Source organism: Cuculus canorus, chromosome 22 (assembly GCF_017976375.1).
Source record: "Cuculus canorus isolate bCucCan1 chromosome 22, bCucCan1.pri, whole genome shotgun sequence".
Lineage (NCBI taxonomy): Eukaryota > Metazoa > Chordata > Aves > Cuculiformes > Cuculidae > Cuculus > Cuculus canorus.
The window spans coordinates 4,004,537-4,017,279 of NC_071422.1; the positions used below are offsets into that span (position 1 = coordinate 4,004,537).

Sequence of the window (12,743 nt, forward strand, 5' to 3'; positions counted from 1 at the left end):
TGACCCTCACCGTATCTCTACAAGCCATTGTGAACAGTTCCTCTCCAACTTTCTTGTAGCCCCTTCAGGTACTGGAAGGTCGCTCTAAGATCTCATTGGAGCCTTCTCTTCTCCAGGCTGAACAAGTCCAACTCTCTCAGCCTGTCCTCGGATGGGAGCAGCTCCAGCCTTCTGATCATCTTTGTAGCCTCCTCTGGACCCGTTCCAACAGCTCCATGTCCTTCTTACGTTGAGGATTCCAGAACTGGACACAGTATTCCGGATGAGGTCTTACAAGAGAGGAACAGAGGGGCAGAATCTCCCTCCCTGCTGCCCACGCTGCTTTGGATGCAGCCCATGACACAGTCGGTTTATGGGCTGTGAGCGCACGTTGCCGGCTCCTGTCGAGCTTCTCATCAACCATCACCCCAAGTCCTTCTCTGCAGGGCTTACACTCTTTTTTTTTTTAATGAACGGAAGATACTCCTGTGATTGAGCTGAAGACGCAGTAAACATCAACAGAAGCGGCTAAATGTGTTTTACACTTTCTGGTGGTGTCGAGTCACCCTCTTTACAAATCCTTTTGCTGTTTTTCTGGCCTCAACAGATGTAGAATGATATTTCGAAGACCACTGATGACACCACTCAGTAGCTGGTGAAGAGAAAGAAGCTGTGGATGGAACGAAGAGGAGAGAGAAAAGCAGCCTGTGCCCCAGAACCAGAGCTTTCACAGTGCACACGGGCTGGGTGTGTGAACTGGATGCTGGCAGCGATGGGGATGTTAACACTGCAGTCCTACAACCCTGATTCTTGCACGTTTAAGGCCATATCCAATTATGTATTTCTGTATTTTCTGGGTATGTAATTACTCAGCACAGTATGCGTGGGTTATGGAATAAACCCAGTTGGGAGTGGAGCACTGAGAAGGGGAGAAAAGGTCTGCGTGTGGGTGGGTGGGTTTGTCTGTGTTGGTGAGCACAACAATCCAGGAGCGAAGTGCGGAGGAAAGCCTTACCTGGAAGGAAAAGAGATAAAATGACAGCTCTGTGCTATGAGCAGTTATTGCCTTCCTGCAGACTACAAAGCAATAGTCCCAAGCAGGTCATAGTCAAGGAAATAAAAGTTTCAGGCTTCTCAGAGTTGAGGAGTTAAAGAAATCTAAGTGTCCTTGCTGTAAATGCAAGGTAAATTATTCATTCTCTCTCTCCCCCCCTCCCTTCTCTCCCTCTAGTTCAGTTTTTCTTTTCATGCTTTAATCGTTTTGACACCAAGCTGTACAAAAGTAATTTAAAATTAACATGACTGACACTTGGTAGATAGCGGGACCCAGCGCAGAGCTCCACCTTCTTCTCGGGCCTGTGGAGAGGGGCTCTGGATTGGCTGCAGGTCCTGAGGCAGCTGATGGGGACCCAGGGAAAACATGGCAAACAATTAATTTGTTAATTTAGTTTTCTGTTTAATTTGAAACCAGAAAATTGTCAGGCACTCATCAGCCCACAAGGCTGAGTGGACTTGGGGCAGTGCTGCGCTCTTGACAGCAACGAGGGGACACATTGGATTAGCCAGGAAAGCAATTTCTCCTGCCAGTACCGATGGCATTTAATAGCCTTCGTAGGGCACATCGAAGTTCTGCAGCACTGGGCTTCGTGTCACTGCTTATCAGTCTGGTGCATTTTGTGCGTGTGATAGAATCATAGGATAGTTTGGGTTGGAAGGGACCTTAAAGATCATCTCGTTCCAACCCCTCTGCCATGGGCAGGGACACCTCCCACTGGATCAGGCTGCCCAAGGCCCATCCAACCTGGCCTGGAACCCCTCCAGGGATGGGACAGCCACACCTTCCCTGGGCAACCTGGGTCTCACCACTCTCATGGAGAAGAAATTCTTCCTAATGTCCAGTCTAAATCTGCCCCTCTCCAGTTTGTACCTGTTCCACCTCATCCTGTCCCCACAAGCCTTTATGAATAGTCCTTCTCCAGCTTTCTTGTAGCTCCTTTCCAGTACTGGAAGATCGCTAAAGCCTCTTAACGTCCATAACAGCCTCTTTCACTGGGAAGAGGGAACACACACACACTCGTGGTGCAAATCAGCTGCGAGGAGTTGCCACCTCAAGAGCAGAATATGCTGCAGCCCATCAGTAACGTGGTACCTCCAAACGATGCCTTGGTCAGCCGGCATTCTTACAGGGATAAATCCTGCGGACGATAAACGATGGTGATGCGTAACAAGGTTGTATCAGGACTAATGCCCTTTGATAGAGAAAGGAATGTGCTAATTTGATTTCCTCCCTTCAGCTGTGAAGGAGAGTGTGTAATTTCAGATCTACACCGAGCAGGCTCTTTGTGCTCAGGCTCGGGCCGATTTTTTTGATGCAAGAAATGGAATTCTATCTATTTATTTCACTTATCCAATTCAGGATTTCACTAGTAGCCCATGAGAGCAAAGATGTTCACAGTTACCGGGACCGAGAAATCACCACAGCCCTAAATATAATCTCATGGATTCGCTGTTGTGTGCATGAGTGGGCGTGTGAAAAGTTGTGAATGCATTAAATCAATGAGTTGGTTACCAGCAGAGGGAGCGTGGGTCAGGGCTGGGTTCAGCTAGGAGTCAGGAGGCTAAAAATGGGACAGTCTCCCAAGAAAGCATCATAGCACGGCGCTCTCAAAGGCGCTTGCAGCATGAGCACAATTTGCTTCCTCTAAATCCAAATGAACCGAGAGATAAGATTTCCGCTTGCAAATCTGGGACCTTGTCTGGCCTCTCTAATTCACAGAGTTCTTCTCCCCCCTCCAACCCATGCTCTCTGTAAGCCAAAGTCACTAGATGGTACTGTTGCTGTTTAATATTGACGCCTCCGTGATACAGCCGGCTCTTTGGGAAAAATCACATTTCTACTGAGCGCTGAAGAAGGGCCGGGTAATTTGTCAGGGAGACGCAAGCGAGGAGCTAGGGAGAAGAAGTAGGTCAGGTCTGGTTCCTGGGATTCGGTTGTCGGAGCGGGAGTGGAGAGATGGCAAAGATTTCATCTGAGCTTCCAGGTTCAGAGGAACAGATGAACCCGTTTCCCAGTTTGCTCCCCAAAGGGAGGACAGGGTCGTGCTGTCATGTATACCTCATGAAACCCAGGTCTTGGTCAACCTTGCTTGTGGTTGAGCGCTGCCGGGGGTGGCTCAGGCTCTAGAGCAAGGACAAGCCCTCGGCAGCTGCGGTTGGTAGAATGTGTGTTGCTCACCGAGCTCAGTGTCTGCTGAGTCAGGAGGAAACATCAGCTCGGGCAGCAAATCTTGACATCTACAGCACACCTCAACCTCTACGGCACACTAAAAACCAACCTGAAGTGAGCGACTGGTTGCTCCAACTCCTTAACCGCTCCGAAATACACCCGAGCTTTCCAATGACATCACTGCCTGCATCCCATCCCCATTAGGAGGTCACCAACCTCTCCATCGCTGATGGTAACAAACAGGTTATTGTGCTCCGTGCCACAAACAAACCCCAGCCCTCCCAACCACGAGGGAAACTCCATCCCCAGTCCAGCAGCCCGCAGAGAGCTGCCTGCCCACCCTGCCTTCAACTCGGGTTTCTATTAGAGGGGAAAGTCAGGCCAATTAAATCAGGCAGCATTGAATCTCTAATTGACATAAATGAGACAGACAGACAGCTGGGAAGACAGGGGGGAGGGAAAGGGGAGCAGGTGCCCTGGATGAGAAAGAGATGGAAATCCAACCTAATAGTAGTGCAGCTTTTCTTATTCTGTGTTTATATTTGCCAGCAACATCTTGAAAAGTGTCTGAGCTCCTGCTGGAGACGCATTAGTGAAAGAAATACAAGTTACAACCATTGCGTCCTTGATTAGGATGTGCCTAAAAACCTTCAAACAAACCCAAAGCAAAAAAAAAAAAGCCCTGAGAAAGACTTTTTAATTTGTGTAAACAAAAAAATCTGCTTTTCCCCATGCAGTTTGAACAGCAGGCCTCGCAGCTGAACAATTACAAAATCATTTTAAATCATATTTGTTTAATTTTCCACATCTGAGCGGCGCATAAGGAGGTATTTCCCCCTCTCTCTTTAACCAGGGAGTGCTCTTTTTCCTTGAGCAGACCCTTCAAATATTCATTTATACAGAAATAAGGTATTTAAATTCACATGTTTCAGAAGAACGAGGCAGAAAGCTTACCGGAGACCGGCACTGCAGATGAAACCAGAATTACCAGCCCTTCAGCCGGCGTCTCCCTGCTGCTGCCTCACCCAGGGTGTTGCCCGTATGGAAACACAAACTGTTGGCTGTTTTCTCTTTCTAGTGCTGTGCAGGTGAGAGAAGGAGCCTTGTTAGGGCCAACCGTTGGCTGAAAAAGCAATCTCGAGTGGATGCAGGTGGCAAGGGAAGGGTCAAACTCAGTTTTGCTGTGCCGGTAAATCTTTTGGTAGCACAGAAAACCCAACAACTCTTGCAAACCTGAATAAAACCAACCCGTATCTGAGTTTTAAAACAAAGAATATTTGCACTTCGGGGCGTGTGAACACTAGAAATGTTTTTTACTTACATTTCGAGAAACTTTTTAAGTCTCTTCCCAAATATTTCAACAGATTTTCCTCCACCGTTTTCCCAGCTGGGATCGTTTTTGCCCGTACAGACAATTCTTCTTGGTATCCATGGGAATTGCCTCCGTAATTAGTCGTGCACCCAGAGCACAGATCAGAGCCTTCAAACCCAGCAGCTGGAACTGGGAGGCGGGTCTGATTAAATCTGCTCTGCCACAAGGAGAAAAGCCAGCTTTAATGAAACATCAGAAGAGCTCCCTACCCCTTCTTTAAACAGCGCAGGCAAAGGGACTCCTGTTTCACTTTGTGAGGCGCTGCTCACGACTCGCTGAACAGAGAGCGAATGTAGCGGCGAATGATCCGCGGCCTCGAGATCGGGGATCCGTCTCATTAAAAAGGGACTAATTGCAAGCAGTAGCTTTCGTTAAAAGGGGCTCACACTATGCCTTCAGGGTTACAGGGAAGGTTGGAAATGCCTAAATATGCAGAAATTTCGCTGAAAGAGGGGAGATTGAGAGGAGATTTTAGGAAGAAATGTTTCGGTGTGAGTGCCCAGAGCAGTGGTGGCTGCCACATCCCTGGAGGGGTTCCAGGCCAGCTTGGATGGGGGTTGGAGCCCCTGATCCAGTGGGAGGTGGCCCTGCCCATCGCAGGGGGTGGGACTGGTTGGGCTTTGAGGTTCCTTCCGACCCAAACTATTCTCTGATTCTATGATTCTAACCGATAGTTGTTGCAGACCTTTGTTTTCTCCTCAATGGTTTAGTACAACCCCTCCTTGAGCCAGCAAGCTCAGGGTCATCTCAGTCCTGTCTTGGAGAGGAATGACTTCTCTTCGGGGTTTCCTGCCCTGTCCAGAATCCATCATTTGCGTGCACCCACAAAAACATGCACAATGCCAGCCAACAATCCTCTTACTTAGTGGAAAATAAATGATTTATTTTACTTTTTGACAGGCTGAGAGTGTGGGGCTTGTTCAGCCTGGAGAAGAGAAGGCTCAGAGGAGATCTTATAGTGACCTTCCAGTACCTGAAGGGGCTCCAGGAAAGCTGGGGAGGGGCTGTTCATAAAGGCTTGTGGGGACAGGACGAGGGGCAATGGGTATAAACTGGAGAGGGGCAGGTTTAGACTGGACATTAGGACGAATTTCTTCACCATGAGAGTGGGGAGGCCCTGGCCCAGGTTGCCCAGGGAAGCTGTGGCTGCCCCATCCCTGGAGGGGTTCCAGGCCAGGTTGGATGGGGCTTGGAGCCCCTGATCCAGGGGGAGGTGTCCCTGCTCATGGCAGAGGGGTTGAAACTGGATGATCTTTAAGGTCCCTTCCAACCCAAACTATTGTATGACTCTATGATTCTACCACATACCCCATCTGCATTTCACATTCTTCTGTACCTAGAAGGGAGCTGGAGGCAGGTGGTTGGGTAGAAATGATTAATCCAATATGAGCTTTTTTTTACATTTAGTTTCTGTTTCCACTTGGTGTCACAAACTCCAACTGCGGCATCCCAACGGACACTGAGCCAGCGGAGGAAGGCAAGTCGCACCGTGGAAAAATCCCGCCATGATCCTACAGTTCTCCACCTTTTTTTTAAAGAACTGATCTGGGCCTGGGGTGGAGAAGACAACTTAATATTACAAATAGTTTAGTGGGTGAGAAAAAAGCGCCACTTTTAACAAATAATGATTTTCCGACTGCTTACGGCAGCAGAGGACACGGCGGGGACCCGGATCAACCACAGCCCTAGTCTAGACATAGCTACAGTCCTCGCCTGCCTTCGAGGTTGGTGCAGCACAGGCTGAACAGAATTTAGCATATTCTTTCCCTAATATGATTAAAATGCAGCTTCCTTTCCTGGGGTACTGACAAATCCTCCAGTTTTTAGGCAGTCAAACTGTTTGCACTGCTGAAGAAGAAGAAATTCACTTTGCAAACGTGGCAGCGGAGGCAGGCGACGCTCGCAGATCCCGGCTAACAGAGGTTTCGTTAAGTGAGGTTTGAACTCAGCCCTTCTTGTGATTCTGTGATTTGAATGTCATGTTCCCAAACCTTGCGAGGTGCGGATGAATGAGTGATTCCTGGCTCTGAGTCAAATGCTGCAGTAATTAAATGTTTATAAAACGCTTTAAGCATACAAAGTGCTATTATCACAGACAAGAAACCAATAGGCTATGGCAGATTGGAGCCGGATTTCGAGGCACACCGGCAAACACAGCTCATTTCTCCTGCTACATCTCTCTTTTAGAGTTGCCTACAGAGGATTATGGAGACCATTACCTGGTTCCTTTTATTATAAGCAGAACAAGTCAAACCAGAATTGTTCTCTTCCATATCAACATGTGCGATTCAAAAGTTTTTCCCTCTGTAACAAATATCCAAGCAGAGGGCCGGCTTGCTGTTTATCTCGTCAAGAAACTGCCCCTAGGGAAACCAGGAATTGCTGCTATGTCTGATCTCTCCCATAAAACCGAAGAGGTTCCACCTGTTACAGGTTTCTAACACCATCTGCTGTTTAAAAACAAGACAGCATTTGAGCCAAGCAGCGCCCGAGAGTTTGTGCTTGCTTGATAAACCAGAAGTGACACTGCCTCGTCTAGGAGGTTTGTGTAATTGGCACATTTCTCCCTTGTTCTTTCAAACCCTGAACATATTTTGACTTTATTTTAATTGCAAAGTGAATTATTTATTAGCTGGAAGACCCAGAAAGCTAACAAGCGGCAGCTGAAAGCCAGGTCCACACCACAGAACTTCAATCTTCCTCCACAGTCATGAATCTCCATCCACTTCTTCGGTGTTGAAGCAGGTTCTGAAGTACTGTCCTTCCCCTCCAAAGCCTGGTCTGGAGAGTCTGATCCTGATCCCATCCTTCTCCTCCAAAGCTTGGTCTGGAGAGTCTGATCCTGATTCCATCCTTCCCCTCCAAAGCCTGGTCTGGAGAGTCTGATCCTGATCCCATCCTTCTCCTCCAAAGCCTGGTCTGGAGAGTCTGATCCTGATTCCATCCTTCCCCTCCAAAGCCTGGTCTGGAGAGTCTGATCCTGATTCCATCCTTCCCCTCCAAAGCCTGGTCTGGAGAGTCTGATCCTGATTCCATCCTTCCCCTCCAAAGCCTGGTCTGGAGAGTCTGATCCTGATTCCATCCTTCCCCTCCAAAGCCTGGTCTGGAGAGTCTGATCCTGATCCCATCCTTCCTCTCCAAATCCTGTTCTGAAGAATTTGATCCTGATTCCATCCTTCCCCTCCAAAGCTTGGTCTGAAGAATATGATCCTCATTCCGTCCTTCTCCTCCAAAGACTGGTCCAAAGAATCTGATCCTCATTCTGTCCTTCCTCTCCAGAACTTGGCCCGAAGAATCTGATCTGCACTGTATGAGGACCTCAAAGAAAATCATTCTGTCTATTGAAAATGAAAATATTGAGCTTTGCTGTCTCACACTGCTGCCTGTATGACAGAATAAATACTCAAACCAAGGACTCTTTTACTGCTTCCTAACTGCTTTCAATTTACTGCTTCCAATTTTTGTCCCAGGAAAAAAAAAAAGACAGAATCCTGGAGTTCATCGCGCTTTGAAACCAAGGAACTTGCCATCAGTGCTCCTAGGTTTAGTCGCATGTGTTAAAAAGCAGGGAGGTATTCTTAATAACATCTCTTCTTATTAAAACACCAAGCTTTTTCTCCGAACAGGTCCCTACGGAACCTGTCTGTTCACCCTGGGACAACGCAGTAGTTTTATCACCGCAGCTTTAGACAAAACCCACCCAAAATATCAAAGTCTAATCCCGAACAGAGGACACAGCTCTGCGATCTCTCTCTCTCTCGGCGTATCACATCAGCCCATTTACAGCATCACTCTCCATATTTAACATTTCTAACCCCCTCCCCGCACATCATTTAAAGAGTCAGCGGCTCCTTTTGTAAGCGATCGGCTCCTTACCCCAGCACTTTACACGCACTTCTCCACAAAAGAGACCTTTTACATGTCAATTTATTTTCAGACAAGCATATCTGAAAGGGAGTTTCTCTCCCGAGTAGAATTAGTATTAATGGCAGGTGTTCCAGTGTAACACAAAAGGAGGAAGGCAGCAAGTTAGCTGAGCTTAAGTAGTAAGACAGCTTGATGTTTTAATAACCAGAGGCAAGAAAACGGAGTGGCAGCGGACCTCCAGCTTTCATGGCATGAATGAAGGTTTTATTCAGAGCCCCCATGTACTTGCGAAAGAAGACTTTGAAATATTTTAAATGTTCTCTTGGCGTTAAAAGAGGGATTAAATTGTTGAATATTCCATGAAAGCGCAGCATCCACCCTGCATCCCGTCAAACACGCTCGTAGGCAGCCAGGATTTCCGAAGGCTCCACGTTCCTGGGAAGGCGGCGGTGGCTGCCGTGAGGAGGTGGTGGCACCCAGGAGGTCCCCGGCTGTGCGATTCCCTGCCTACAAAAGGCAGAGGGTGCAGGGAAAAAGAAGGACACGAACTAATTCGAAGGTGGGGATTTGAAGAGGGCGTTTGCATTCGTTAGAGGAAAAACTAAAAGAGCGGATTGGGTTCTCGGTGAAGTTTCACTAAGAAAATAAAGAGATGATTACTGAGAAAGTTACCGGTGTTTAGTTTTAAAGACAGCCTAAATAATTGTGATGGGAATATTTATCAGGCCAAAATACATTTATTATTTATATTGATTTGACAGAGGTCAGTCCAACATCATTAAGAGGAAGGCACAACTACTTTACACAGTGGGAAGAAGGAAAACAGCCTCTCAGCTGGGTCAACCTCTTTTACAACAGAAAAGATGCTGATTTATGCCCCAAAATAGGAAAGTTTAACCTTTCTTGTACAGAAGCTGCATTCTAGAGAGCTGCTCAATATTATCTTCAGGTTCCTTGCTAGGGATTAACATGCTATTCCCGCACGGGTTAATTCCAGGTAGACTCAGCTATTCGAGGCTGGATTCGGGCTTTTCTGCTCCCTTGAGCTTTCGTACAGGACAAAATCTCAAAGGTCAAGTTGGCAGTGAAAGAGCTGAAATAACACAAGTAGTTTTCCTTGTAAAGATTTCCTTATGCATGAAGGTTGAAGACATTTCTGTCCCATTACAAATCACGATGAAGGTAAGCTGGATCTCCTCTTTGTCCCCAGTTAAAGCCAAATGACCTCAGACTCTTGTAAGAGCCTTGGTCTTCTCTAAGACACCTAAAGGTTCCCCTCAACTGGCATTAGAGACCCAGCCTGACCCAGGCCCAATTTTCACGTAAAAAAATGCAATTTCAGTGAAGATGACAGCAGTTGGGTCCCAACTGTATTTTGGCAAAGGTTCAATACCGTCAGGACAAAACCAGAAAGGGAACAAGGGGGCCCAGCCGACCTGTTACGAACACCTAGAGTTCTCATACACAGGAAGATCAACAAATCCTTTTTTATTGAGCACTGGAATTAAAAAAGTAACAGCACTTGGTTGATTCGGAACTACAAATCAAGACGTATTTTAACTTATGGAAGGATCACTCGAAACAACTTGGTTAAAAGCACCCCAAAAAAGCAAGGTGTAGCCCTTCTTGTTTGCTCTGTCCAAAGTGATGGAGGTTCCGGAAGCTCCGGCTACATCAAACACAAAGTTCCTCTGATGGAAGACCCCAGCGAGGTGGAGGGGTTTGATGCTCCAGGTGTTGTCTCATGGCCAGGCAGAGCCCGCCGCAACCATGGGCTGCTCTCCTTGTGCCCACAGAGCCCTGTGCCACCTTGTCCTACGCACCTTTGAGCGGTCGCTACTTGGCCTCACACCATCACAGGGAGGATTAAGCAAATGTTGTAATGTTTTTCCTGACTGATATTTGATAGCATTTACAACTTCATACAAACAAGCCGGCTACCATCCAAGCAGGGCGAACGTTTGGTTTAAGACCCACCCCGATGGTCCGTACTGGTTCACAGGGATTGGGGATCACAACCAACACACCCAACGCCAGCCGCTGTTTCAGACCCTGCCCTTTCCAATGCAGGAAATACTCTGAAAAGCTGCCAAAGTGCCTGCTTCAATCCCAACAGAACCCAAAGGGACTGCTCCCAGCTCCAGAAAGCTGTTTACTGGATTGGTTTCAGGTACTTAAAATTTCAGTTTTTCACTGGCACGAGAGCTGCTGCAGAGTTGTGGGAAACATAAGGCAGGTTCACTGGCACCGATGCAACCACTGTGCCAGAGGAGAGAGCTGGTATTTGTAAGGAAGGCGTTCTGCATGGTGGACTGTCCTCATCCCCAGTTAAACACAAAACCCAGTGGCCAAACCAGTGAGGAGATCCAGCCTGCACTGGCCTCCTCCTCTCAGCGGCGCTGGACACTTGGAATAAAGAGAGAAAAACATTGTGACTGTTCCAGCTTCTCATTGGCTGCTCCAGGGAGTAAAACAGGACCTGCCTGGATGAGGGCAGAGGAGGAGAGAGCTGTACATCTCAGAGAACATTTTCTTATGATATTCTCCATTTCAAATCAACTGAGACGGAGCAAAACAAAAGTAGCAGAAATTCACCCAAGAACCTCTGCTGGTTTCAGTTGCATCCTTGAGCACGAGTGTTTGCAGTCCCCGTAGCTCTCCTGAATTCCTGAGAAACAGCCATCTCCAAACCAGGGAGCTCCAACATCTCCCTACAAGCCAGAACGGGTCAGGACTTCATTTCTAGCACAGTTTGCCTCCACGTGTTCATTTCTACCAGCATGAAAATGTCCTGAGAGTAAGAAGCTCCCCTCCGCAGCCCACATCCTGCTCCCTTTCCTGTTGATTACTGCCTTATTCCATAACCAGTTCTAATTCCTTCCCACTGCCGAGTGAGGTATTGCACCTGAGAGAAGATGGCTCGATACGCAGCCCTACTACAGTACTGCTGGTTTTCCCATCGCAGGACCACATGAAAAAGCTTTGCAGATCTCCCAAAAGGCAGACAAGAGTCATTACCCCCTTATGACATGGGGAAACGACCGGGGTTGCTTATTCTGTAGCTAAAAGTCAGTCGGTAAAAAAAAAACATCAACTGAAAGACACATTTATTGTACAATTCAGAAAGAAACCCTGAGTTACCAGCTGTAGAACAAAGTTAAAGAAGAGGGTGGTTTGGTTTGTAGGTTCCTGCTGAAGGAAAGGGAAATAAAAAATGAGAACTGCAGCAGCCAGAGCCAGCCCAAAGCCTCAGCTTTGCCAAGAAGGTTCCTTTGCCATCACCAGCTGTATGGGTGATAAACTCCCCTAGGAGTGGTGGGGAGAATATGGAGAAGGAAGGTATGAGTCAAACCCAGCAGGTATTCTGGACAGCTGAGCATCTAACGGGGTGTTTGGAAAACCCATGGTTTATTTTATTCCCATCTGGGCTGGAGAGAGGATGAAACGGAGTCTAAAAAATGGACCTTACACTCTGAACACACATGCACACAAAAGGTGAAGGAGAGGCAGGTCCTCAACAACTGGGAGTGCTGCTGGCTAGGAGTCTACAGGGCTGACTCTGGAAAGGGCATCCAAAGGATTGAGAGAGGAAAAACACCCCAAAGCCTTAACCCTATGCATTACACGATCTTCCAGCTGCAATGGCGTTGGAGAGGATCAATTCCAAGACCTGATGGAGCTACAACAAATACCTGGCCCTACACAGGACAGGGTGAATCAGAGCTGCTTTTTAGTGCCACTTGACATCAGTTATACATTCTAGATCTCATATACACAGATGGATGTCTTTAAAAATCAACAATTTACACTCCAAAAAAGTTTTACAGTGAAGTTCTCTCAGTAAAGATCAGTCCACACAAGGAGGAGCCAGTCTTTCCGAAACAGAGAGGCACTTGGCCTTTCAAGAAGTCCTCAAGAGAGCTCCTGTGCAGGCATTGCCCACCTGATCTCCTGCTCCCCATCTTCGGGAGGTGTGCAAGGTCTGGCACGTGCCTGCACCGCACCGCGCGGCTGCAGAACAGCCCCAGCTTCACAGGGTGGTGGAAGGAAGTTTCTTCACCCGCCTCTGTGCCAGAATGGAGGATTCGATGGGCTTCAGCTGGGGGCTCGGCTTGGAGCTGTTCAGTGCAGAGTACGTGGCAGCCATCGCTCCCTTGGAGAGAAGGCACAAGAAGTCGTTGAGGCAGAAGAAGTATTTCAGACTCACGGCTTTATGAGAGGAGCGATAAGAGCAGCCAGATCCACATACAAATCCAAGAGCATCTTTCTTTTTCCTTTAAATCCCCCTCCCATACTGAC

The 12,743-nt window shown here is 47.6% G+C and overlaps 1 protein-coding gene and 1 long non-coding RNA gene across 6 annotated transcripts in view; both read right to left on the bottom strand.

The window, feature by feature from the left end:
* Positions 1 to 1,484: 1,484 nt before the first annotated feature.
* Positions 1,485 to 4,653, bottom strand: LOC128854308 (uncharacterized). Its single transcript, XR_008453336.1, has 3 exons — positions 4,527 to 4,653; positions 4,160 to 4,285; positions 1,485 to 2,174 (listed from the first exon to the last, which is right to left on the bottom strand). It is a non-coding gene; the product is annotated as an uncharacterized LOC128854308 (long non-coding RNA).
* A 3,988-nt stretch (positions 4,654 to 8,641) lies between these two features.
* Positions 8,642 to 12,743, bottom strand: part of RPS6KA1 (ribosomal protein S6 kinase A1) — a 49,820-nt gene continuing 45,718 nt past the window's right edge. For 3 of the 5 annotated variants that reach the window (XM_054086281.1, XM_054086280.1, XM_054086279.1), the window contains one exon: positions 8,642 to 12,597. In XM_054086281.1, coding sequence (XP_053942256.1) covers positions 12,475 to 12,597 — 123 coding nt within the window. In that variant the 3' untranslated portion in view covers positions 8,642 to 12,474. The remainder of the gene's footprint in view (positions 12,598 to 12,743) is intronic. The other 2 variants (XM_054086278.1, XM_054086282.1) reach the window with 1 other exon arrangement.